The sequence below is a fragment of the Anomaloglossus baeobatrachus genome, chromosome 2 (assembly GCF_048569485.1).
Source record: "Anomaloglossus baeobatrachus isolate aAnoBae1 chromosome 2, aAnoBae1.hap1, whole genome shotgun sequence".
NCBI lineage: Eukaryota > Metazoa > Chordata > Amphibia > Anura > Aromobatidae > Anomaloglossus > Anomaloglossus baeobatrachus.
This window is the reverse complement of record NC_134354.1, coordinates 680,026,856-680,053,491: the sequence shown is the minus strand read 5'-3', so window position 1 is coordinate 680,053,491 and position 26,636 is coordinate 680,026,856. Positions and strand designations below refer to the sequence as shown.

The 26,636-nt window shown below is 41.1% G+C and overlaps 1 protein-coding gene across 1 annotated transcript in view; it reads right to left on the bottom strand.

Annotated features, from left to right (window-relative positions):
* The window catches only part of PPP1R1A (protein phosphatase 1 regulatory inhibitor subunit 1A), a 260,869-nt gene that overhangs the window by 91,692 nt on the left and 142,541 nt on the right, over nt 1-26,636 (bottom strand). The window contains exon 2 of the mRNA XM_075334515.1: nt 13,926-13,986. Within this exon, the coding sequence (XP_075190630.1) occupies nt 13,926-13,986 (61 nt within the window). The remainder of the gene's footprint in view (nt 1-13,925; nt 13,987-26,636) is intronic.

Below are 26,636 nucleotides of genomic sequence, written 5' to 3'. Positions count from 1 at the left end.
GGGGAAAATTTTGGTGTATAAGATAATTCCACTCAATGCAACCCATATATAAATGAAGCATAATTACCTATTGCAAAAGTGACCATATGGGAGGTATGGTTGACAGCGCATATTGTAATGCCTCCGACAACCATGCTCACTACTGCTGAATTTTAGGATGGTGGAAATATGGAACGCAATGTTATGACAAAGTCTACAGGACCTTCTTTAGATCTCAGTATGCTTCACAGTAAAGTTAAAAATATGCATTACAGTATTACATTGCTCATAGAATAGAATGTATTGGTATTCTGTGACATTACTTTTCTACCTAGGACAGTGGCTTCACCCATCTACAAATCACTCTCAAGGCCTCCTGCCATTGTACAGATAATACAAATTGTTCATATAGCATAGCCACTTAATCTCCTGGTTTGTCCTTTAGCAATGAGAGATCAAAAAGCATCACTAATAGAACGCCAACTATTCATAATAATCATACAGTTAGGTCCAGAAATATTTGGACAGTGACACAATTTTCGCGAGTTGGGCTCTGCATGCCACCACATTGGATTTGAAATGAAACCTCTACAACAGAATTCAAGTGCAGATTGTAACGTTTAATTTGAAGGTTTGAACAAAAATATCTGATAGAAATTGTAGGAATTGTACATATTTCTTTACTAACACTCCACATTTTAGGAGGTCAAAAGTAATTGGACAAATAAACCAAACCCAAACAAAATATTTTTATTTTCAATATTTTGTTGCGAATCCTTTGGAGGCAATCACTGCCTTAAGTCTGGAACCCATGGACATCACCAAACGCTGGGTTTCCTCCTTCTTAATGCTTTGCCAGGCCTTTACAGCCGCAGCCTTCAGGTCTTGCTTGTTTGTGGGTCTTTCCGTCTTAAGTCTGGATTTGAGCAAGTGAAATGCATGCTCAATTGGGTTAAGATCTGGTGATTGACTTGGCCATTGCAGAATGTTCCACTTTTTTGCACTCATGAACTCCTGGGTAGCTTTGGCTGTATGCTTGGGGTCATTGTCCATTTGTACTATGAAGCGCCGTCCAATCAACTTTGCGGCATTTGGCTGAATCTGGGCTGAAAGTATATCCCGGTACACTTCAGAATTCATCCGGCTACTCTTGTCTGCTGTTATGTCATCAATAAACACAAGTGACCCAGTGCCATTGAAAGCCATGCATGCCCATGCCATCACGTTGCCTCCACCATGTTTTACAGAGGATGTGGTGTGCCTTGGATCATGTGCCGTTCCCTTTCTTCTCCAAACTTTTTTCTTCCCATCATTCTGGTACAGGTTGATCTTTGTCTCATCTGTCCATAGAATACTTTTCCAGAACTGAGCTGGCTTCATGAGGTGTTTTTCAGCAAATTTAACTCTGGCCTGTCTATTTTTGGAATTGATGAATGGTTTGCATCTAGATGTGAACCCTTTGTATTTACTTTAATGGAGTCTTCTCTTTACTGTTGACTTAGAGACAGATACACCTACTTCACTGAGAGTGTTCTGGACTTCAGTTGATGTTGTGAACGGGTTCTTCTTCACCAAAGAAAGTATGCGGCGATCATCCACCACTGTTGTCATCCGTGGACGCCCAGGCCTTTTTGAGTTTCCAAGTTCACCAGTCAATTCCTTTTTTCTCAGAATGTACCCGACTGTTGATTTTGCTACTCCAAGCATGTCTGCTATCTCTCTGATGGATTTTTTCTTTTTTTTCAGCCTCAGGATGTTCTGCTTCACCTCAATTGAGAGTTCCTTAAACCGCATGTTGTCTGTTCACAGCAACAGCTTCCAAATGCAAAACCACACACCTGTAATCAACCCCAGACCTTTTAACTACTTCATTGATTACAGGTTAACGAGGGAGACGCCTTCAGAGTTAAGTACAGCCCTTAGAGTCTCTTGTCCAATTACTTTTGGTCCCTTGAAAAAGAGGAGGCTATGCATTACAGAGCTATGATTCCTAAACCCTTTCTCCGATTTGGATGTGAAAACTCTCATATTGCAGCTGGGAGTGTGCACTTTCAGCCCATATTATATATATATATAATTGTATTTCTGAACATGTTTTTGAAAACAGCTAAAATAACAAAACTTGTGTCACTGTCCAAATATTTCTGGCCCTGACTGTATATACAATCAAAAGACTTCAGCAGCACTCTAATCGCTTTGTTGTACGCAGTCGTACACTTACATGTAAATATCCACTTTTCAATACATTGAAACTTTGCTGCTCTCATTATGTACTCAACATTTAAGAAATTGATCCAAGAGGAAAGTAATTTGCTCCAAGTGGTATGATCTGCTTGAGGCCCCCTTCACACACACGTGCCTCCGGTACGTGCTAGATCCGTTCCCACATGTACCGGAGACACGGGCACACGTATACCCATTAAAATCAAGGGGTTTATGTGCACGTACGTGTTCAGCCATTGGCCCGTGCCTCCATGTGGAGCAGACGTGAGCCCGTGTGCTCCATACGGCGGCATGTCCGTTTTTCTCCAGCAGCACGGGTCTCACGGGGCCCGCACCCATACCACACAGATGTAGTGTGGATGTGGTCTCACGTGACATGCGCTGGAAAAACACACGTGTCATTGGAAAAGTAAAAAAAACACATACTCACCTCCACCAGCCCTGCAGTCTCTGCCGCGGCTGTCACCTGCATCCAACCCCCAGTGAATTTGAACAACGCATCTTCTTCACTGGGGGCCGGAAGCAGCATCAGCGGGGCGTGGCCTGTGCCGGACACTGTCATTCAGCACCACAGACAGCTCCGGAAGAATCAGGTAAGGCGGGACTTTCCGTTCTGTTATTACGTATAACACACGGAGAACACGCATGTGCCACAAACACGGCACACGGGGAGCAAACCACCCCTTTAATACGTCCGTGAAAAAACGGATTGTTTTTTTCACGTGCATGTGAAGGGAGCCTGAGGCTCATTATTGTAAAAGTCTGGACTTCTTGTGCATCCCCTCGTACTTTGTTGTGCAAGTTCTACCCTAGATATAGAGCGCGTGAAATAAGTATTGTGCACGTCACCAATTCTCTCAGTAAATTATTTCTATTGACAAGAATTTCTTACTAGATGTCGGTTCTGACCCATATAATCCACACTGGCAAACAAATCAAGACATGTTTTGTTTTTAACACCTTTCATGGTGATTTGATGGATGAATGCTCTGTAGGAATATCGATCTTGTGCAACCATAGATAGGTCCACCGGTGTGTTCTCCACCATTTTCTTGATTGTATCAAGCCACCGGGTTGCTGGTCTTCCTCCTCACCTTGTTCCTTCTATTCTTCTGACTATGATGTCCTTCTCCAGTAATTGCTCTCTTCGTATGATGTGTTCAAAGTAGGTAAGTCTTAGCTTGTTGATCCTTGCTTCGAGTGACATGTCTGGCTTGATTTGTTCCAAATGGGGCTGGAAGGAGGCCAATAAGCACGGGTCTCCACAGCCTGAGAATACCAGCAGCCAGCTGACGGGTTTTATCTTGGATGGGTATCAAAATTCGGGGGACCGCATGTTGGTTTTTTAAATTATTTATTTAAATAAATTGGAAAGAAAAAAAAAGCTGCATGTGGTTCCTCTTATTTTGGTACACAGCGAACATAAGCACACGGCTGGGAACTGCAGCCTATAGCTGTGGCTTTATCTGTGCTGCTAATAATACAGGGGGGCCCTACCACACTTGTTTTATTTATCACCAGATTAAGGACACAAACAGCGTTTGTGATTCCAACCAATCACAGACGCTGTCCCAGGTGGTAGAGGCGTGGTTGAACAGCAGCCAATCAGAGACGCCGATGGAAGGGGAAAGCAATGAAGGAGAGATAATTATCGGACCTGGAAGTAGTGCTGCAGCCGAGGGGACTTGGTAAGTTTGTACTGCTTTAACTCTTAGGCTATGTGCGCACAGTGCGTTTTTCGTGGCGTTTTTGCGCGTTTTTCGGGTGCGTTTTTGGCCTCAAAACTGCATGACTTTGCTTCCCCAGCAAAGTCTATGAGTTTTCAATTTTGCTGTCCGCACACAACTGTTTTTTTAAGCTGCGTTTTTGAGCTTAAAAAAAAAAATGGACATGTCAATTCTTTCCTGCTTTTTTTGTGCGTTTTCCCCCCATGCAATGCATTGGAAAACCGCAGAAAAACGCAGAGATCAAAAACGCAGCAAAATGCAGCCATAAACGTACCAAATCGCGGTAAAAACGCATGTGTTTTTTGCCGCGTTTTTTTGACGCGGGAGCGTTTTTGTGCGTTTTTTCGCACAAAAACGCAGCGTCAAAAAAACGCAGTGTGTGAACTTAGCCTTATTTTCTCTTTCTTTTACAGCCCCCTACACCATATTACAACACATCACTTTTGCCTCCCACTGAATTTAATGGCTTCGGCTGGGATCGACGATCTGATCAGCGATCTCAGGCAGGCTTGGCGATCCTGAACTGATCTGATCCTTGGCAGGATTGCTCATCTCTAATCACTAACAGTAAGACACTGTCATAAAGGCTGGGGGCGTATCTGACTGTAACCAATCACAGATGCCGGGACTGCTGGTGGGCAGGGGAAGCAGTGAGTATGAATAAGGGTAATAAGTGGCCCCAGAAGAAGAGTGAATGGCCTGGAAGCAGTTACAGCCACGCCAGAGACTCGGTAAGTATAGCACACTTAGTTTATTTTTATTTTTCCTTTATTTCCCAAGTTGCAAGACCCCAATCATTAACCCGGGTCTGGAACCCGGTTACTATTGAAATCGCGCGGATCCAGATTTATACAGTTCATGTCCGCCCATCACTACTTCTGAAAGGAGAAACTAGTGGCATGCATTGTTCATGTGTGATTTTGGACCATTTTTCCACAGAAACACTTCAAATTCTGAAGGTTCTGTGGACTCCTATGAACTATGAGCTTTTGTTCCATAAATTCTCTATTGGCTTCAGGTCAGGTCACTGGCTGGGCCATTCTAACAACTTTTCTTCTTTCGCTCAAACCAGTATAGAGTTTTCTTGGCTGTGTATTTGGGATAATTTTCTTGCTGAAATGTCCACTCTTGTTTAATTTTGATTATCTTGGCAGCAAATTTTTATCAAGACGTGTCGATACATTTGTCCATTCATCCTTTCTTCAATGATGTGAAGTTTGCCAGTGCCTTATGCTGAAAACAGCTTCCTACCATGATGTTCCCACCTCCAAACTTCATTGTTGATTTGGTGCTTATGTGGTGATATGCGATGCCTTTTGGCCTCCAAACATGGTGTGTATTATTGCATCCAACGAGTTCAATTTTGGTCTCATGTCACCAGACTATATTTTCACAGTATTTCACAGGTTTGCCTAAATTGTGTTGAGCAAACCTTAAATACGCTTGAACATGCTTTTTGCTCAGCAATTGAGGTGGCCATAAAGGTTGAGCGCATTACTTATTGTTTTCTTTGACACAATTGTACCTGCTGATTCCATGTCTATCTGTATCTCTCCACAGATGGTTCTTAGGCAACTCTTCTGATAATTCTTTTCCCTCCTCTGTCTGAAATCTTGTGGGGTGGGAGAGTTACCAGGTTGTGGCCGGTTTATGGTGAATTGATGTTCTTTCTACTTTTGGATTATGACCCCAACAGGGCTCATTTCCTTCAGTAGTTTAGAAATTCTTCTGAAACCAATGCCATCAGTATGTTTTATAACAATAGGGTTGCAAATGTCTTGAGACAGCTCACTGGTTGTACCCGTCTTGAGGTGTTTCTTGTTTGGCACCTTAGTAATGAGATACCTTTTTATAGGCCATCAGTTGAACTAGCTGATATGATTTTTCACTAAGTGGCAGGACTGCTTTCTAATTATTGATAGAATTAAGCTGGTGTCATGACTTTCCATGGCTTTTTGCACCTCTCGTTCTTCATGTGTTCAATATTTTTTCCCTGTGTCATTTCTCGTTATACATAAATTAATTTATGGCCATCTATGATTTGATTTCTTTGCCTGTGTGGATTGGATGGGTTGTTAGAGATATCTGGTGAGAAATTCATGTCAGTAGCACCTTTAGAAATATATTTACTTAGAAAACTGGTGACGTGTTAAATACTAATTTCACCCACTGTATATAAAAAAAAAGTTTTATGCCTTCATTCAATTTTGATCATAAATGTATAATGTTCTTATTATCCATCTTATTATCATCTAGGAGTTCCATCCTTCTGAATAGATAATTTACAACTTTACTTCCAAATTGAAAATGTCTTCTATTATTGAGGAAATCATATGTTAATGGAAACTTCCACATGGATCTCTGAAAATATATCCAAAAATTCAATTAATTACCGCTGTCAAAGATTAATTTAGTAAGTTTCATTACTAATTGAAGATCCTATTACTTTCCAGAAATGTATCATAAGGTTCATTAATTAATTATCATTTCTCAGGGGGTTTTTACTTATTATTACTAATATGGTACAATTTAGAAGATCCCATTTGACTGAGAATTGCCGGGCTTCGAAACCAGAATATGGATTGGTGGAGTTTTTGCTATGAAGGACCCAATTTTTGGGAGATTAATGTTATATTTGCAGGGATAGTTTTCAAAGAACATGATATAATCTGGTAGTATGACGAGAAACATCCCATCTCTTTCAGAAATGTATTCTTTATTGAGAGTCCTATGTTAGAGAGTAGAATACAACCCATTTAGAATGGAATATCTTAAGTATAAAAGTGACTGTGCCAATGAATACACAACAAAACCCAATGAAAAAAGTATCCAAAAACACGGCACCATTCAAACAACAAAATAAATTACCCAATCAATTACTTTATTCAACAGATAAGCAGCATTATGCAACTGGCGTCTGTGTCATAGATTTTGGCCTTAATAATTTATCTATTACGTTTCTCTTCTTTTTCATAATTAAATTTGTATTAACTTATGCGTCTTGTAGAATATGTGGTTTATTCATCTTTTCTTTATTATGGCTCAACATATATTTAACTTATTCTATGCCCACTACTCTACATATATTGATTGGTATTGCCAATAATTCGTTTGCTGGGCTCAATGTAGCATTACATTGGGAACTGGTTTACAAATATATTTATGTATTTGTCTATTACGCTGCACTTTACTTTTTAGCTTGTTATGTGAGATTTGCCCTTTCTAATCGTGGCCCCTTTGGTTTTTTTTTTTTTTAATAAAGTATTTGATTGGGTAATGAAATGTGTTGCTTGAATTATTTGGTGCCCCATTTTTATATAATTTGTCTTTGGATTTTGAAACTAGATAGCATCTGGCATCTTTTGACTTGCATGCTTTAGTAAATAATTGCATTCTTAATGAAATAATAATTCTGAACATTTCTTCTTAGAATATTGTCATGCTTCGTTCCTTTGATATTCACCATAGAATAGGGATGTCAAACTCAAATACACAGATGGTCAAAGTTAAAAACATGGACAAAGTCATGGACCAACCTAGTCATGGGTCCCACATAGTCCTCCATACAGAATAATGTGCCCCACATAGTCCTCCATACAGAATAATGCGCCCCACACAGTTCTCCATACAGAATGGGCCTCACATGGCCCTCCATACAGAATAATGGGCCCCACATGGCCCTCCATACAGAATAATGGGCCCCACATGGCCCTTCATACAGAATAATGGGCCCCACATAGTCCCCCATACAGATTAATGGACCCCTAATAGCCCTCAAAATTCAATAAATGTGCCCCCCATAGTCTTCCATACAGAATAATGAGTCCTGCATATTCCTCCATACAGAATAACGGGACCCACATAGCCCTCCATACAGAATAATGGGCCCTATATTGCCCTCCTTAAAAAATAATGGGCCCCACATAGCCCTCCATACAGAATAATGGGCGCCCTAGGGCCAGAGTTTGACATATGTGGGCTAGAAATATTGCCAAATGACGCTTGGGAGGTGTCCCTTCAAAGACTCACACTGCCCAATCATTGCACACACTGTCAGACTGCGCAGGGACACATCCTTTTGACATTGGGATCTAACACCCAGCTATTCATAAATGTTCAGGAAGAATAACAGAGGAACAAAAATTCTATTGGATAGGTAATATTTGTTGGATTAGCGTGGGTCTCACTGACCACTGATTTCCCAAATGGCTATGTGTTGTGAATGTCAGTTATGCTGTTGCTACTGTGAGGCTTCCTCAGGCCAGGAATGGTTTTGACAGAGACCAGGTGTTCTTGAGCAATGGGTAATTCCATTGCTAACTCTCTGCCTATTTATGCCTTGGCCTCCTGGCAGTCTGAGCCGGTTATCATCCTCCTGTAGCTCACCTGCCTTTTCATCTTGCTTCTGACCACATCTACCCCAGATAAGTGCTTGGTTCTTTCTTAGTTGTTTTGTTCTTTTTGTTCTTATCTGGGTTTGTCATTTACTGTGGTTATTGTCAGTTTATTTGCATGCAGGAATCTTCCCTCTCTGTGGCTTAGCTGGGAAGCTCCCTGCAGCTATGTTTGGAGTTTTGCTCCTATAAGTCCATGTGTTTGTTTCTTCTTGAATTTGTAATTGTTCCTGTTTTTCTGTTCATTGGTTTGACAAGAGCACCTGATATAGGACGGAGTACAGATCGTGTGATCTGAGGACCTTTTTGTACTATCAGGTATTTGGGTTTTTGTAGGGTTTTTATCTGGCCACCATCAGCCCCTTTCTTATCCTTTCCTATTTAATTAGTGGGGCCTCACCTTTGCTAATCCTATCCTCCATCTGTGTATTGTATTTTCCTATATCACAGTAGTCTTTGAATGTGGGGGGCTTGCTAGACCTTTTGCGGTCTATTTCTGAGGCAGAGAGCTATTCATCCTTCCTTCCTTTAAGATAGCTAGTTCTCCGGCTGGGTTCGCGGTGCATAGGATGTTAGTTCACTCCTCAGCTACTTCTAGTGTTGGTGGTTAGTAAGGGGATGTCGGCCAGATTAGTTGCCAATGCTCTTGTCACCTTTTTGCCAATGATATATTGTGATCTTCCATGGTTCCGGATCATAACAGCCATGAATGTGTAATGATAGCCCAGCTTAGGGATGGCCATATTCAAAAGTCCTATCAAATGTAAATGAAGCCACAAAATGCATGCTGGACCAGCAGCTCCATTCAGCTTCTCATGGGCGTGATCATGCAGCTATGGGAGAAGCATTGGTCAATGGATGATATATAGTAAATCTACAAACAGTGCGGTTCCAGCTATGAAATCCACCCCTATATGACAATTATAACAGTTTTGAAATGGATGAATTCACATTTTGGCGATGGAACAAAAATGATTTATAATCCAGACTGGCCAATAAACAGAGTCTTAGCCAAATTAATTCTCAGCTATAAACACTCATTTTTACCCATCACCAACTAGGTCAAGCAGAAGATGCCATTTTTTTCAATTGCTGTAAGCACTATCTAAAATAAAATGAACTCAATAAAGACTTCAATGAACAAGAAATAGGCAATTAGATGAAACAGATGCTCCCATTAACCCCCTCCTATCTGGTATGCTTAGTAATGGCCTGTAAAAAGACCAATCCGAAACATTTGAGAAGACAGGTGATATTGCAGGGCTGAAGTCTTAGGAAAGGGTTCTTTTTGTGGCAATTAAATGCTTATGGTGGGAATTGTGTGGGAAAGATATTTTTGCCTTTAAACAATTCAACCATCCTTGAAAGTAAAAGGGATGAAGCAGATGGCCTTATTAGTGAGAGCGAAAGAAGAGCAATTAGTTCAACTTAACAAAGCAGGTACACCTAAGGGAGAGCTGGGAATTCGGTGTGCTCATTAACCTCCTAGTGCTATTGCTATGTAGTATTACACTGCAATTCAAGGGATTATATATAAAAACAGTGAAAAAACCTGAAAGATACACAGAATATACCTTATTTCATTTTAGACTCAAAATGTTGACCGGTAAAACAAGTTATCACCTATCCGCAGGGGTTCCAAGTACTGGACCCTCACCGATCAACAGAGCCATACATTTATATCCCTGACAGGGAACTTTTATACCTGTTAGAAAATGGAGCCACAGGTCAGATGCCCGACCACGGCTCCATTCTTTCTCTATTGGGCTTCTAGAGAAAAACCAAGAGCATAGTGCTCAACAGCCCTGTAGGGACATGGAGTGGTAGCTGAACATATGCATTGCTGCTCCATTCTGGTGGGCATAGAAGTGCTCTGTTCTGACAATTGCAGTAGTCGGACCCTCACTGGTCCCAAAGTTATCACCTATCCCATGAATATGTGCTAACTTGTTTGCAATAGACAATCACTTTAAATACAGTTCTAAAAGTTTGTCTTTTAATATTTATATAGTAAAACAATCCCAGAATAATGTTAAATAATCATCAATTTCATATTGCTAAGTAACACTATACCTGTCAGATTTTGTACACTATATATAGAGCTCTCTAAAATCGACCTTCATAACTAAAGGCATGCAACCAAATAAACAAGCAATGCAACAAGCAAAATAATCATGAACAAGCATTGTTAAAAGAGCTGGTTTCACAATTATATTGCCTTGTAAACAGGCTGAAAATCAGCCGATGAACGAGAAAAATGCTTGTTCATCGGTAGAATCATCTTTTACGTAGCCCAAAAGGATCACTGTTTTTGGCGGTGCTTCATCCTATGAAAATGGGACTGGCGCTATAGAACTATAGCAGCCTAGGTACACTGACCAATCTGCTATAGATCGCTCTGTGGGCATCATTTACTATGATCTACCTGTGTAAACAGGCCAATTTTCCGATCAGTCGTCATCTTGTGACACTGTTCAGTCCCTGTGAATAGACCTTAAACCTTCAATGCAAATTCTGCATTTGCCTCAGATGAATGAGCAAGTGGGCCCACATGGCCGCCATCATGATAATTTATATATATAGTAATTCCAGAAGTTGCTCAGCTAATTAGCTTAGTGGTATGCCTCATTTATATAGATAATACTTCTTACATTATCCATTTGAAATTTTAAGGGGTACTCACCTTGTTAATGCCATACATTAAAAGATGCGTCGTGAAAGGGAATTAACCAGGTTTTTGATAAGTCATCTGGGAGCAGCATGATATAGGAAAAATGACCCATATTCCAATGATGTATCACTTAGTTTACAGGGTGCAGCAGTTGTGACAAAATCACAGTTTTTAAATGTACCATGTAGCAGAGCTCAAAAAGCTGACGATGCCCACACCAGGCTCTCTATGTACATTGTATATTAACAGTGCACTGCTTATCACAGGAGGGGGTGTGGACATTCCTAAATCTCGTTGTAGCCTGAGCAGTGTTAAGATCCTTGTGATAAAACCTTCATTATAAGTAAATAACACCCAGCCTAATAAGTGACACATCACTGAATCCAGAGTTTTAACCCCTACCTCACATTGCCTTAAGATTACATATCAAAAATCTGATGACAAATTTCAAATAATGAAAATAATAATAATAATAATAATATCAAAGAATGCACCAATTTCTGACCCTTTATGAACATTTTTTTCCTGCAATCAAAGATCCAATCTGAGAAGTGAAGATATGAGGTTAATCACCATGCTAGTGCCAGTATGGCACTGAGTTTAGTTTACAGTGGAACCTTGGTTAACGAGAACAATCCGTTCTGGGAGTGTGCTTGTTAAACAAGTTACTCGTTCAGCAAAGCAAGATTTCCCATAGGAAATCATTGCAATGCAAACAATTCGTTCCACAACTTGTTAAATCTCCCATCCTGGTCCCCTATTGTGCCATTTCACACACGTACAAACACACACAAACACGCACAAACACACACAAACACAAACAAACACGCACAAACACACACAAACACACGCAAGCATGTACACACACATATTATGCTCACCTTACCTTCCGTTCCATCGCCGGCCTGCTGGATCTTGTAGTTCACCGATACGGGCTGTGTATCGGGTAACCAAGGCAACCGATGCGGGACCTTCAGCTCCCAGCACGCTGATGTCAAAGGCAGAAGCCGCTTGCTTCTGATTGGCCAGCACGCTGCCTTTGAGTATCGCCTGACAGGGGAAGTTCCTCCATCGTCACCGATGGTTACCGGATACACATCCTGGAGCTGCAAACTACAAGAACCATGAGGCCGGCGATGGAACGGAAGGTAAGGTGAGCATAATGTGCACCTTCTGTTCCATCGCCGGCCTCCTGGGTTTTGTAGTCCGCAGGTACAGCATATGTAGTGGCAAGCATCGCAACGAGGGAGGACCTTCCCCTGTCAGCCACTACTCAAAGGTCCTGTATCGGTCGCGATGGTTACCCGATACATGCAAGTTCTAGGGGTCGGCGGGGGAATGGAAGGTAAGGTGAGCATAATATGTGTGCGTGTGTGTGTGCGTGTTTGTGTGTGTGTGTGCGTGCTTGTGTGTGTTTGTGTGGACTGCAAGAGCGGGTTAGAGCACAGTGGATGTACGGAACCGGAAGTGTGTGCAGTGGGGATTTTGCTCGTACAGCAAAGCTTGCTCGTACAGTAAGTCGAGTTACAAACTTACAGCAAGCTTTGCTAGTTAGGCGAAATACTCGCTAACTGGGTTACTCGTTAAGCGAGCTTCCACTGTATATGGTAAAATCCTGGTGGTTGGGTCACTTTAAGTAGCATGTGCCTTTTAATGAATTTTGTGCATTTTATCATAGTGGGATATGAACAATTACAAATACACAGGCTATCTAATGCTTTGTATTTGCATTGAGTTTAGAAGGTCGTGGTATTCATGTAATGGAACACATGTGCATATATTACATCGTTATTTCAAACAAGCAATGTTTTATTCTCTCATTGGTGAAATTGATTTTCCAATAACCATCACGGCAGACAGAAAAAATATCTTGTCTCTTATTTTTTTCCCCAGATCGAAGAACAAATAAAAGACAGTGATCAATATGCTTTGAATCTCAGCCTGCGCCAAGCCTCCCCTACCATATTTGTTCGTATATGTATTGCCAAGCTTAGTAATAGTCATAGCCTTTTCTAGCTATTTATATAAAAGTTTAAAAAACATTCAGAGACATATTACTCAATATAAAACCCATAGTGATCATTAAAAAGACTTTACAGTATCCTAAAATTGTGATAAACAAGAAGATAAAAAAAGTTGTGGAATGTAAGGTCGAATTTTTAAGAAAATAAACAATGAAATTTAATAAATACGATTCATCATTTTGCTGACTGGGACATTTCTAATCAATTAAAAGGGTTGTCCAGGACCATTTTATTGTTTTACTATACTAGCAGGCAGTTAGTTGCTGACTACCTGCCTTTCCTGCCCAGCACTAATCTATGGCGCACAGAGAGGTTAGAGATGTGTCATGATTAAGAATGTTTTGCTCGAAATGCATAGCCCAAACGTTTGCATTCCTACTGCCATGATTTTATTTCTTCCCAGTTTTTAATGACAGTCTTAATAAATGTGAAGTTTTTTTATTTTTTTGTTTTGCTATAGCGACTGTTCGATGCACACTTTATTCTCTTGCACAGAAAGCTACAGTTGGCGGTTCTGCAGTTTCCACTGATGTCACATTCACAGAGCAGCAGCTTCTCTTCTGTTCTTCTCTGTTAATGTGGCATGACTGTCCATATCTTACTCATTGACAGCCGGCTCCCCACTGCCGAACTGCAGGGAGCAAGCTGTCAATTAGTATCATGTCGCTAATCACACCCAGTCGAAAAAGCAGCATGGAAGAGAAAGAGCTGCTCTGTTGACTTAAGGCAATCGGTCCATGACTGCGCTAAACTGCCATCATTTACAAGAAGCAGATAGTTAACATCTGCCTGTCAGTTCTTAGGACCATAGTAAAAAAAAAAAAAAAATAATAATAATTAAAGCTAGTCTTGGAGAACTATAACTGAATATTTGTAAAAAAAATAAACATGACAATATGACTTTTACCTGGTGAAGACTGATCACTGCTCAGGACAAGTGTGGCAGGAGTGGGTCTGCGTCTGCGTATCTATGAATTGAAAAGAAAATAATTCTGTTATTCTAAAATGCAGTGAATTTACTAATTACTTAAACTATTCAGCTAGTGCATTACTCTGTTTTTTTCCCTATTGACTACAAAATAATCTCATATAAATTGCTGTATATCTTCCACTATAACGTGCCGTATAAAGAACAGTGGATAATATACAATTTTCAAGAAGTTAGATTTTTTAGGTACAGTACAGACCAAAAGTTTGGACACACCTTCTCATTCAAAGAGTTTTCTTTATTTTCATGACTTTGAAAATGTAGATTCACATTGAAGGCATCAAAACTATGAATTAACACATGTGGAATGAAATACTTAACAAAAAAGTGTGAAACAACTGAAAATATGTGTTATATTCTAGGTTCTTCAAAGTAGCCACCTTTTCCTTTGATTACTGCTTTGCACACTCTTGGCATTCTCTTGATGAGCTTCAAGAAGTAGTCACCAGAAATGGTCTTCCAACAGTCTTGAAGGAGTACCCAGAGATGCTTAGCACTTGTTGGCCCTTTTGCCTTCCCTCTGCGGTCCAGCTCACCCCAAACCATCTCAATTGGGTTCAGGTCTGGTGACTGTGGAGACCAGGTAATCTGGCGTAGCACCCCATCACTCTCCTTCTTAGTCAATAGCCCTTTCACTGCCTGGAGGTGTTTTTGGAGGTCATTGTCCTTTTGAAAAATAAATGACGGTCCAACTAAAAGCAAACCGGATGGAATAGCATGCCCCTGCAAGATGCTGTGGTAGCCATGCTGGTTCTCTGAGCTCACAAAAGCCTTTCAAGAAACATCATAACTTACATGGTGTTAAAATTCTGCTCTGTTCTGGAGCCATCACATGTGAATCTGAGTAAAGACATGTCCTGTTTGTGCTTTGAATGGAAGGTAGCCTGCTAGAGGACTCGGTCAACAGCTCTCAGTGCAGTTTACATACATCGATGCTATCATTCGGTACAGAGCTTAGAATCAGGCATCAAGACCTGTAGAAAGACCCAGGTAGTGACTCATAGGCATAGATCTTTGTACAGGTCAGTGTCGAATCTGGATCGTACACCCGGGTATCTTGGAAACCGCGCGGATCTGGACTTTTACAGTCCGGATCTGCTCAGCCCTAGTCTTGATGCCTGATTCTAAGCCCTGTACGTAATGAGCAGTTCGCCTGTTGAATCCTAGTGGAAGAAACACGTTGGGAGGCTTTGTGGACTTATTAGGGCTTTCTTGTACTGGAAGGTCAAATTGGGACTGCCCTTGTTAGGGCAGGAGTATGGGTGACACAGGGTTAAGCATAGACTTTCTGCAGGGTTAGAGCTCAACTCCTGGAGATGGACCAATGCTGTGTGTTACTATATGAGTGACCCTACCGTATGAGACCTACATTTATAGGTGAAACCGTTCTATTTTTTTATGTCACCACTGTCATTGTATTTGTATCAATTACTTCACTACTATATAAATGGTTACCAGTAATGTCACCACTCTGATGGTGTAGGACAATTTATTTAAAAACCCTTGTAGAGCCCAGCTGTGCTGGGAAGAACTCCATGCTATTTGGTTTCAGGAGCACTGGTTTGGAGTATTGAATTTTTTGTTGTCCAGTGTTGATGAAAAGACCAGAAGAATTGTTCAGGCTAAAAATATATACCGTATTTTAACCATTAACTTTATGATATGCCTAACATCATAATCCTTGCACCATTGTAAAGATTTCTTGAATCTAATCCGTGATGGATATAAGAGACACTGCACTCTCATAAAGATGAGGTAGGAAAAAATATCAACAGATTCGTTTTTTGTTTTTTTTATTTTGCCAAAAGTTGTATATTTTATTTATAGATAGAATGAGTGAAGGGGGACGTTTCGGCCCAAATATAGGCCTTCTTCACGCCAATTTACACTAGAAAAGGTGAGAATAAACAATAATCAATATTTTACAATATGATACAATATCAACATATATACAGATAACATACATATATACATATAAAGGGGGGGATTCATGTCAACATTGAATATATGGGGAAGGCAGTAACACATACCAGCAGTTTGTCATGGGGATTATCTAGAGTATGAGTAAGAGGTAGTATCCACATAGTTCAAATGTATATCATTAATACCTTGAGTATTAGTATGATCAATTCTGCAGGTGATCATACTAATACTCAAGGTATTAATGATATACATTTCAAATATGTGGATGTTCATTGACAGAGCCTCCTATACCACTAACCATAGACTCTTAATTTTTATTAAGGGACCACCAGTAAACAAATTAATTGCAACCTATGTAAAACAGCTCCAGAATACTCGCGTTGAGAAATTTTACACAAATACTAATAAGGCAATAAAAATACTTTCGTAGTACTATACTATAGATGTACATACACATACTACCTCTTACTCATACTCTTTTTCCATAGGGCTTGTCCTCTGTGATTACCAATAAAAGACAAAATTCTAAGTGGTGTTCCTCTAGAACAACCCCACCCTCTCCCTCTCTTCCTCCTCTTCCTCTGTACATACAGAACCTGAAAAAAAATCATTTTTCATCTATTGAGGTATGTTATATATTTTAGACATACCACACTGTTGCTGTCTTCATTTTAAATTCTGTGAGATAATCCCCATGACAAACTGCTGGTATGTGTAACTGCCTTCCCCATATATTCAATGTTGACATGAAACCCCCCCCCCCCTTTTATATGTATATATGTATGTTATCTGTATATATGTTGATATTGTATCATATTGTAAAATATTGATTATTTTTTATTCTCACCTTTTCTAGTGTAAATTGGAGTGAAGAAGGCCTATATTTGGGCCGAAATGTCCCCCTTCACTCATTCTATCTATAAATAAAATATACAACTTTTGGCAAAATAAAAAAAAACAAAAAAAAACAACGAATCTGTTGATATTTTTTCCTACCTCATCTTTATGAGAGTGCAGTGTCTCTTATATACCCTGTAGTTTGGACCTCGGTCCCCTCACTACTAGCACCTCAAACCCCTTTATTGTTCTGGCGGAGTGCACACCATATACTCTAAACTAATCCGTGGTGGAGACAGGCTCATGTTGTAGCAACGATATTGGTGTAACTTTTGGTGTTGTCTACAGATATTAAATTGGTAACCTGTTGGCTTGGATATAGGGAACTGACACGTATTACATGTTTTGTGGACGTTCACATTGCATAACACGGATATTCAAGTCAATATTTGTCAATTTATGTCAAATGGACGGGAGATAAGTGTGGACACACTTGTATTATAGCACTTTAGTCACTTATGCACTTTATGACTATGTGTTGATTATTTGATAAAGTAACAATAAAAGTTATGTTTTATCATACATATTTTTTCCTTTATTGCTGCCTAAACAAATAATAAAAATAAGAACAATAACCGTCTAGCATTTGCGAATAAATACCATCCATTCATGAATAAGGTACACTCCTCTATCAGATGTCACTGGAAACTTCTCTCAAAGCATATCCCAACATGCCAGAGCTCCACAACCAACCATTTATCTGCTACAAAAGGTCATCAAATTAGTGAATTGTTCAGCAAGGAACAACATAAGCACAAGACAATCCGAATTCTTGTAGAGAACATTACACATCACAGACAAGGGCACTTTTCATGGCTTACAATGTACACAATGTCCTAATGTCACTAGAAAGAGATTTCTTCACACATCCAAGATCGGGAAAGAGAATTAAGATACAGGAATATCTTGGAAAAACCACCCAGCATATCCAGGACCGCATTTAAAAAATAATTGTAATATTCGCTGTTAAAAGGTTATACTTCCACTACTGGTATTTCTTACTATTTTCCATAACTAAGATATATTTCATCTTATGTTATACACTTTTGCTTCTATATTTTTATGCACTTCTATTTCATTTAACTTTTTTTATATTTTTTTCCCGAATTCCCTAACACCTTATTGTGGATCCATTCCATGCATTCTGGACCATCAACCAGTATACGGGAAGGTATCCCCTTCTATTAAGTTTATCACTATTTCATCCTATATTGTCCACTATGGTCTCACTTTTTCTTGTCAGTCTTTGATCCTTTGTTATTTTACTAGTTTTTTATTATTATTATTATTATTATTATTATTATTATTATTATTATGTCTCAATATAATTTCACATTTTATTTGTCTTTTCTCCCAGTCCCTTTATGTTACCCTCCCATTTTCACTCTCTTCTCTCCTCTATAGCTCCCTAGTATACTATAACCCTTTTACCAATAATTTCTCCCTTTTTTCTTCTCTATAGTTCATCTTTCCCATTATAGTTTATGTAGGTACAGCAATTTTTTTCTGCAACATGCTCCCCAATTTCCTGAGGCAAGCACCACCTCTCTGATTTAACCCTGATATTTCCATGTTATACACTCAGCAAAGCACCACTACATATCCAATATCACTGGCTGGTCAACTATTGTACAGATACATTGTGTTCTCATTAGTGATGAGCGAGCACTGAAATGCTTGAGCGCTTGGCACTCGAATCGAGCAGGCTGGATGCCCAGACAGGCTCGACTCCAGTATTGAGCCTGTTCTGTTCCTATCTGTTTTCTTTAAAACTGTTACCTTTAATGTTCACATCCACTGTTATTTAATGTATATTGTTTATGCTCGTCCTCTGCTGCCACCTACTGGTCAGGCCCTTCTGTTCCCCTTGTTCTTTGTAGTCCAACCCATGGGAGAGTCTACTGCCCTGCTTGTACCTCACTTCCTAGCATCCATTTCAGTTTTCAGCCAGGGCTCATGGGAGTCACATTATCCTCAAACATGTCATGCATTTGGCTATGAAGACTTAGGGTTCATATCCACCCCCCCCCCCCCCCCCCCGACTCCGCTTTCACTTTTATTGCCATTTTTATTTTCAAGCCTGAATTTGTTCAAGTGCTTAAATGTACTTTAATATGAGTTTGACGATATTGTATAATAACATCTCAAGAGACGCTCATGTGTCTCTGAGATCACTACTGTTTTCTTACAGCTCATTTTGTATATTTTACTTTTATGTATTGCAATATGCATTTTATACCATTGTGATTGATATAATTTTGATCCCTTTACTTCCTCCCCTCCCCTCCCAAGCTCTTCTTAATTTTCTACTGTATTTATGTACTTTTACCCCCATTGTGTAACAGATCTCCTTAAAAAATGGCCGACTTATCGCCTGAACAAATAAAGATTGAGAAATTGAATTATATTGATTGTTTTCTCTCCTTTTTGTGCTGAAGTTTAATTTCCGGCTCAAAAACCTATGCAACAGATACGGCGAAAAAAACAGATCCGTTGCATAAGTTTTTCAATGCGGCCCGTCCATTTTTTGACAGATGCGGCTTGATGCTGAGCATACGCAGTGCAAAAAAAAGCATCTGGCCGCCGGATGCAGTTTTTGCCGCAGGACGCCGCAGGACGCCGCATCCGGCGTCCATAGGCTTGCATTGTAAATCGCGCCGCATCGCGCAATGCGTTTTTTCGCCGCACACAAAAACGTGCCAGGCAACGTTCCATCCGGCTGCCGCATGGCGGACGCAACGCAAGGCCATGCGGCACAATACGGCACTAAAATAAGTCTATGCAGAAAAAAACGCAACCGGCGGCAAAAAAAACGGTTGCGTTTTTTCTGCAAAGCGCCGTATTGTGCTGCTCAGCAAAAAACGGATGTGTGAAAACAGCCTTAGAAAAGCGTAGCTGTTTACCCCTAAAATTAAACTCCATGGAACTAGTTAGGGCCAAAAAAGTACAAATGAAAAGATCCAGCCAGTACTATAGTTTTGTACGGTTTGCTTCAAATTGAGGTGATCACTGATCATCCCACATAAAAAAACAAAACAAAAAACACAAACTGCTATTGTCACAGCGGGGAGTATAGAAGTTTGTTCCTGTGAGTGTAGAGTGCATCTACCAACAGAGAGAAGATCAACCACTACCAAATCAAAGCTTTGAGCATCTAGGCTTATTCCTAAATATGATGATTGACACATCCATTGAATATTATTGCTTTTGCCTACGTGATAAGTGACTTATCATCAGGGCCCAAGACTCGAATCTTTGTGTATGAAACTGTAACACAAGAGTGTGTACATTGCCAGACAAAAGCTACTGCAAGGCATTGCTGGGAAGAGAAATTCCCGTGAGGAGTGGATTTAACCAGCACTGTCAACTGTACTTTATTTTAATAGAAACAGATCATGAGTTAGCAAAGGAGGTGCTGCTGAAGTGATCGCCAGCAGACTGTCATAAGTACAAGAATATTGTACATCTCATTGCTGTATACCAACTGTTCTTTTTTCATGCCTGCTACCTCTGAAAGAAAATCTGTATCTATGTCTTCAAGGGGAATTTTTTTAAAGTGTTACTGGAGTCCACCTGAAATTTCTTTTGACATCCATAAATGGAGAAACCCCTTTGCCTATCAATAAAATCCATATTTTTAAAGAGGCATACCACTCCATCCATGTAAACACATTACAACCCATTTATTGGCTTCATACTATTACAGATCCTGGAATGTTACATGTAGGCATGTTGGGGGAGACCTCCGGGGGGGTCTCTGTCTAATGGGTCTCAGAGGAGGATTCCAAATCAGAACTGCGCAGATGTATATGAATCAGGAGAAAGGACCACACAGAAATATGTCTCTATCCGGGAGAAGCTAAATGTTCTTCTTACCCTTGTATTTAACACATAGCATATATATACAGCTTACTCAATATATCCACGTTATTTATTAACCAACCAGCTAGCCGGGCATAGTTCATTTCTTGTTTGAACAGTCTTAGCAACTTTCGTTAGTAAAACATTCAAGTGTGTTTAGACATAGATGAGACTATGAATGGAACAATGTCAGTTACTTAAGCTGGGTTCACACACAACGACAGCCTCAACAACGTCGCTGTTACGTCACCATTTCCTGTGACATAACAGCGACCTTACATGATCGCTAGTTAGCTGTCAAACATGTAATTTTAAGCAGCGACGGAGCAGCGATCATAGCGACCTTGACGATCGTTGGGACGTGTCACACACGTCGCTGTGCGACGACTCAGACCTTGATAGAGGCGTGGTGTTTACCCCTAGACATGTTTTGCGTTGCCCCTTTTCATGCCCCTCTGTTCCGATTGGTGATCACTACAGCGCCTTTGCGTTGCCTTTTTCACGCCCCACTGTTCCGATTGATGATCGCTACAGCGCCTTTGCGTTGCCTTTTTCATGCCCCTCTATTCCGATTGGTGATCACTACAGCGGCGCCTGATTGGGTGACGGTGCCAAACAAAGGAAGACACAAAGAACAAGACACTAGCGACACCAGACAGAGACTCTACTATGTGGAACAAAGAATGGAACTTAAAGAATGAAATCACTGTAATGCCTTCGGCAAGTTACCCAATCGGAACGCTGTTATGACCACCAATCGGGGTCGTGGGGGCGTTGTAAAATACACCGCAAAAACATGCCCTTGTCCTGCCTTCAGTTCTAGATCACTGCCTTCAGCGTCGTCGCGACCATCGCTGCTGCGGTGTCAAACACAAGGATGCATGTGGCGCAGCGGGATAGCAGCGATCAAAAAATGACCTGGAATATTCAAGAGCAAGCAGCGATCTCGCAGCAGGGGTCTGATCGTTGTTATGTGTCATACACAGCGACGTCGCTGTTGAGGTCGTTGCTATGTCACAGAAAATGGCGACTTAGCAGCGATGTCATTGTCGTCGTTGCTGTGTGTGACACCACCTTTATTCTCTTCTATTCATGAATGTCAGTTACCCATCTGAAACTACAGATAAGCATTCTTCTATGAATAGAAGAATGCTACTCACCTATCTGAAACCACAGATAAGTATCTCTTCCTTTCATGAATGTTAGTTACTCATTCATCAACTAAAACTTAGGGGTACTTCACACACAGCGAGATCGCTACTGAGATCGCTGCTGAGTCACGTTTTTTGTGACGCAGCAGTGACCTCATTAGCGATCTCGCTGTGTGTGACACTGAACAGCGATCTGGCCCCTGCTGTGAGATCGCTGCTCATTACACATAGCCTTGGTTCATTTTTTTATTGTTGCTCTCCCGCTGATAAGCACACATCGCTGTGTGTGACAGCGAGAGAGCAACAATCCTGAATGTGCAGGGAGCAGGAGCCGGCGTCTGACAGCCTGCGGTAAGCTGTAACTAAGGTAAACATCGGGTAACCAAGGTGGTTACCCGATATTTACCTTCGTTACAAGCCTCCGCAGCTCTCACGCTGCCAGTGCCGGCTCCTGCTCCCTGCACACGCTAAGCTAAGCGGTGTGCGCTGGTAACTAAGGTAAACATCGGGTAACCATACCCGATGTTTACCTTAGTTAGCAGTGTCCGCAGCTTCCAGACGCCGGGTCCGTGCAAGTGCAGCGTCGCTTGCACGTCGCTGCTGGCTGGGGGCTGGCCACTGGTCGCTGGTGAGATCTGCCTGTTTGACAGCTCACCAGTGACCATGTAGCGACGCAGCAGCGATCCTGACCAGGTCAGATCGCTGGTGGGATCGCTGCTGCGTCGCTAAAGTGTGACGGTACCCTTATTCTACATAGCCCTAAGCATAATATGTTTTGGTTATACATTCCGTTAATATTTCAATTAGAAATAAAAAGAGGGATTTCCAGCACCAGGAATAGATTAAAAATCCTTTTTTATTGAAATTAAGGTAATAAAAATCCAGCAGATACCATAGTAGATGTCAGAAAGATGGCAGAACAACGCGTTTCGACGCTTCAGGTCTTAGTCATGTTCTGACTTAAAGTATAGCCAGCTCCCTTATATCGGATGTCTAGTCCACTGATTAAATTCACATGTGTGGCTTCACTAGAGACAACTCCTCAAGTAGTAATTACAAGGGATCCGATAGAATGGGGGTATACAATGGCAATTTCATATATATGAATATACATAATATAATATGGTATAATGCAAGTATACACAGATACAAGAGAAATATATATATAGAAACATATACACACATAAAATGACAAACAAATTAAAATAATTTTTATGGACCGAATTCCCTTAGTATCTAATATAACTATAGATGTAATAAATGACAATCCAACAAGACACTCAGCACCTAACAATATGAATGTAATATATACCTCAAGAAATATAATACCCCTGGCAGGATAGAAATCTGACATATATCTTTCCACATGTATATAATGTATGCTTGCCTATCAATAATATACAAAATTCAATGGAAAAGTTTATTATATATTAATCCGACATTATATTTTTATTGAGGCAAGAAATATTCCAATAGTAATTTTTTATTATAAAGATGTAGCAGCAAAAAAAAAAAATGAGAAAAACCGCATAATATGAATTAGGGTGTGGGCCATATTGATCCCATTAGATATAGTATCAATAGAATAGAAAAGAGTAGGGAAATGCAAAAAAACCTATTATATTTAGTAGTGTAATATCAAATCCTGGCGATTATTTAAACCCTCTGGATATCTAGTGTTGAGGGTAAAAATCCAGAAGGATTCCCTATTTAATAATTTCCTTCTATGATCTCCACCTCTGATCGGTCTGAGTATCTGTTCAACACCCTTAAATTGGAAACCGCTGACATCACCCTGGTGCACCAAGGCAAAATGTTTTGAAACCGCTGATATAGCAATTGCGTTCTGTTTAAAAACATCAGAAAGGTGTCTTCTAATTCTTACTTTCAAAGGGCCCGTCGTGCAGCCTGTATACTGGATGTTACAGATCTTACATGTTATTAAATATACGACAAACGTCGTATTACAATTAATTAAAGTGTTTATGTGGAAAGTTTTTTGATTTGAAGTAGACTGAAAGGTTTTTCCTTTTTGTGCAAAACCGCACGCCTTGCATTTATTCGCACCACATTTGTAAAAACCTTTCAGAGTAATCCACTCTCTCTATGGTCAGCTTCACTCAAAAAAAGACTCGGAGAAAGAATGGTACCAAGAGTAGGGGCTCGTTTAGCAACACATCTAATATTATTTTTAGTTACTTGTTTTAAAATTGGGTCCTCACTAGAGATGAGCGAACCGGTCGCGGTTCGGCTCGAGGTCGGTTCGCTGAACGGGTGTCCCGTTCGAGTTCGGTTCGTCGAACGTTCGACGAACCGAACTCGAGCCAATAGGCTATAATGGGAGGCAATCACAAACACAGAAAAATGCATGATAAATGTACACAAACAGTTAATAAACATTGCCATAACACTTACCGGTCCTCGCGATCCCTTCTGCACTCTGTCTCCTGCCGCTATTCCATCCGATGATCGCTGAATCCTCCCGTGACCGGCACTGCCAGCAGAGATGCAGGACCTGTCGTGACGTCAGAATAGCCATGTGACCAGTCACGTGGCTATTATCTCATTGGCTACAGACTGGTCACATGACTATGACGCGTCATGTAGGACCTGCGAGTGCATCTCTCCGGTACACGGTGCACATATGTGTATCGCCGTGTACCGGCGACATGCTCTAGCACACGGTCGACTCCCCATTCCGTTAGGGACCGGCTGACACAGCCGGTCATTAACGGAGGTTGCCATAGCAACGCAGTTAGCGGTGATGTCACCGCTAACCGCGGCTCCGAGAGCACCGTTGCTATGGTAACGCGTCTATCAGCGTTACCGCTAGCAGCACTGATCACTCACGGAGTGAAGGCTGCACGCTGCTTCCCGATTGTAGTGAGGATTGTAGTGAGGATGGAGGTTCCTCAGCCCCAAGTGATGAGCTGGGTAAACTCATCCTCACTACAATCGTCACTACTACTACACTAGTGAGGATTGTAGTGAGGATGAGGTTCCTCAGCCCCGAATGATGAGCTGGGTAAACTCATCCTCACTACAATCGTCACTACTACTACACTAGTGAGGATTGTAGTGAGGATGGAGGTTCCCCAGCTCCAAGTGATGAGCTGGGTAAACTCATCCTCACTACAATCGTCACTACTACTACACTAGTGAGGATTGTAGTGAGGATGGAGGTTCCCCAGCCCCAAGTGATGAGCTGGGTAAACTCATCCTCACTACAATCGTCACTACTACTACACTAGTGAGGATTGTAGTGAGGATGGAGGTTCCTCAGCCCCAAGTGATGAGCTGGGTAAACTCATCCTCACTACAATCGTCACTACTACTACTACACTAGTGAGGATTGTAGTGAGGATGGAGGTTCCCCAGCCCCAAGTGATGAGCTGGGTAAACTCATCCTCACTACAATCGTCACTACTACTACACTAGTGAGGATTGTAGTGAGGATGGAGGTTCGCCAGCCCCAAGTGATGAGCTGGGTAAACTCATCCTCACTACAATCGTCACTACTACTACACTAGAAAGAAAGAAGACAGAAGAGCAGGATCGTGGAGGGCTGACAGGGGGTAATAAAGATGGAGTCTCTAATGTGTCTGTGTATTTATTTCTATTAAAGTATTTTTTCTCTGTGTGGTGTTTTTTTTAAACCCTTTATTGGAGATTCTTAATGGCCGGGTCAAACGTGCCTGACATTAAGAATCTCTGGCTTAATACTGGCTAGTAAAACAAAGCCAGTATTAACTCATGATTACCCAACAAGCCACCCGGCTCCAGGGCTGTTGGAAGAGTTGGATACAGCGCCAGATGATGGCGCTTCTATGAGAGCGCCATTTTCTGGGACGGCTGCGGACTGAAATTCGCAGCAGAGGCGCCCAGAAACCTCGGGCTAACCTGTGCTGCGGATTCCAATCCCCAGCTGCCTAGTTGTACCCGGCTGGACACAAAAATGGGGCGAAGCCCACGTCATTTGTTTTTTAATTATTTCATGAAATTCATGAAATAATAAAAAAAGGGCTTCCCTTTATTTTTGGTTCCCAGCCGGGTACAAATAGGCAACTGGGGGTTGGGGGCAGCCGTACCTGCCTGCTGTACCTGGCTAGCATACAAAAATATGGCGAAGCCCACATAATTTTTTCAGGGGGCAATAAACTTCTGCATACAGTCCTGGATGGAGAAAAAGTGGAGAAAAAGTGGAGAAAAAATGGATAAAAAGTGGAGAAAAAGTGAAGAAAAAGTGGAGAAAAAGTGGAGAAAAAGTGGAGAAAAAAATGGAGAAAAAGTGGAGAAGTGAAGAAGTGGAGAAGAAGTGGAGAAAAAGTGGCGAAAAAGTGGAGCACCCTTTGGTGCCTTTCATGTAGCACTAAGGGGTGCTTAGCTTTGTAGTTAGCCAAAAAAATGAAAAAAAAATGACGTAGGGTTCCCCCTAGTTTTGTAGCCAGCTAGGGTAAAGCAGACGGCTGCAGCCTGCAGGCCACAGCTGGCAACCTCACCTTGGCTGGTAATCCAAAACTGAGGGCACCCCATGCTGTTATTTTAAATTAAATAAATAATTAAAAAAAAAACACGTAGGGGTCGCCCAAAATTGGATTACCAGCCAAGGTAAAGCAGACAGCTGAGGCCTGATATTCTCAGACTAGGGAGGTCCATGGTTATTGGACTCTCCCCAGCCTAAAAATAGCAGGCCGCAGCCGCCCCAGAAGTGGCGCATCCATTAGATGCGCCAATCCTGGTGCTTCGCCCCAGCTCATCCCGCGCCCTGGTGCGGTGGCAAACGGGGTAATATATGGGG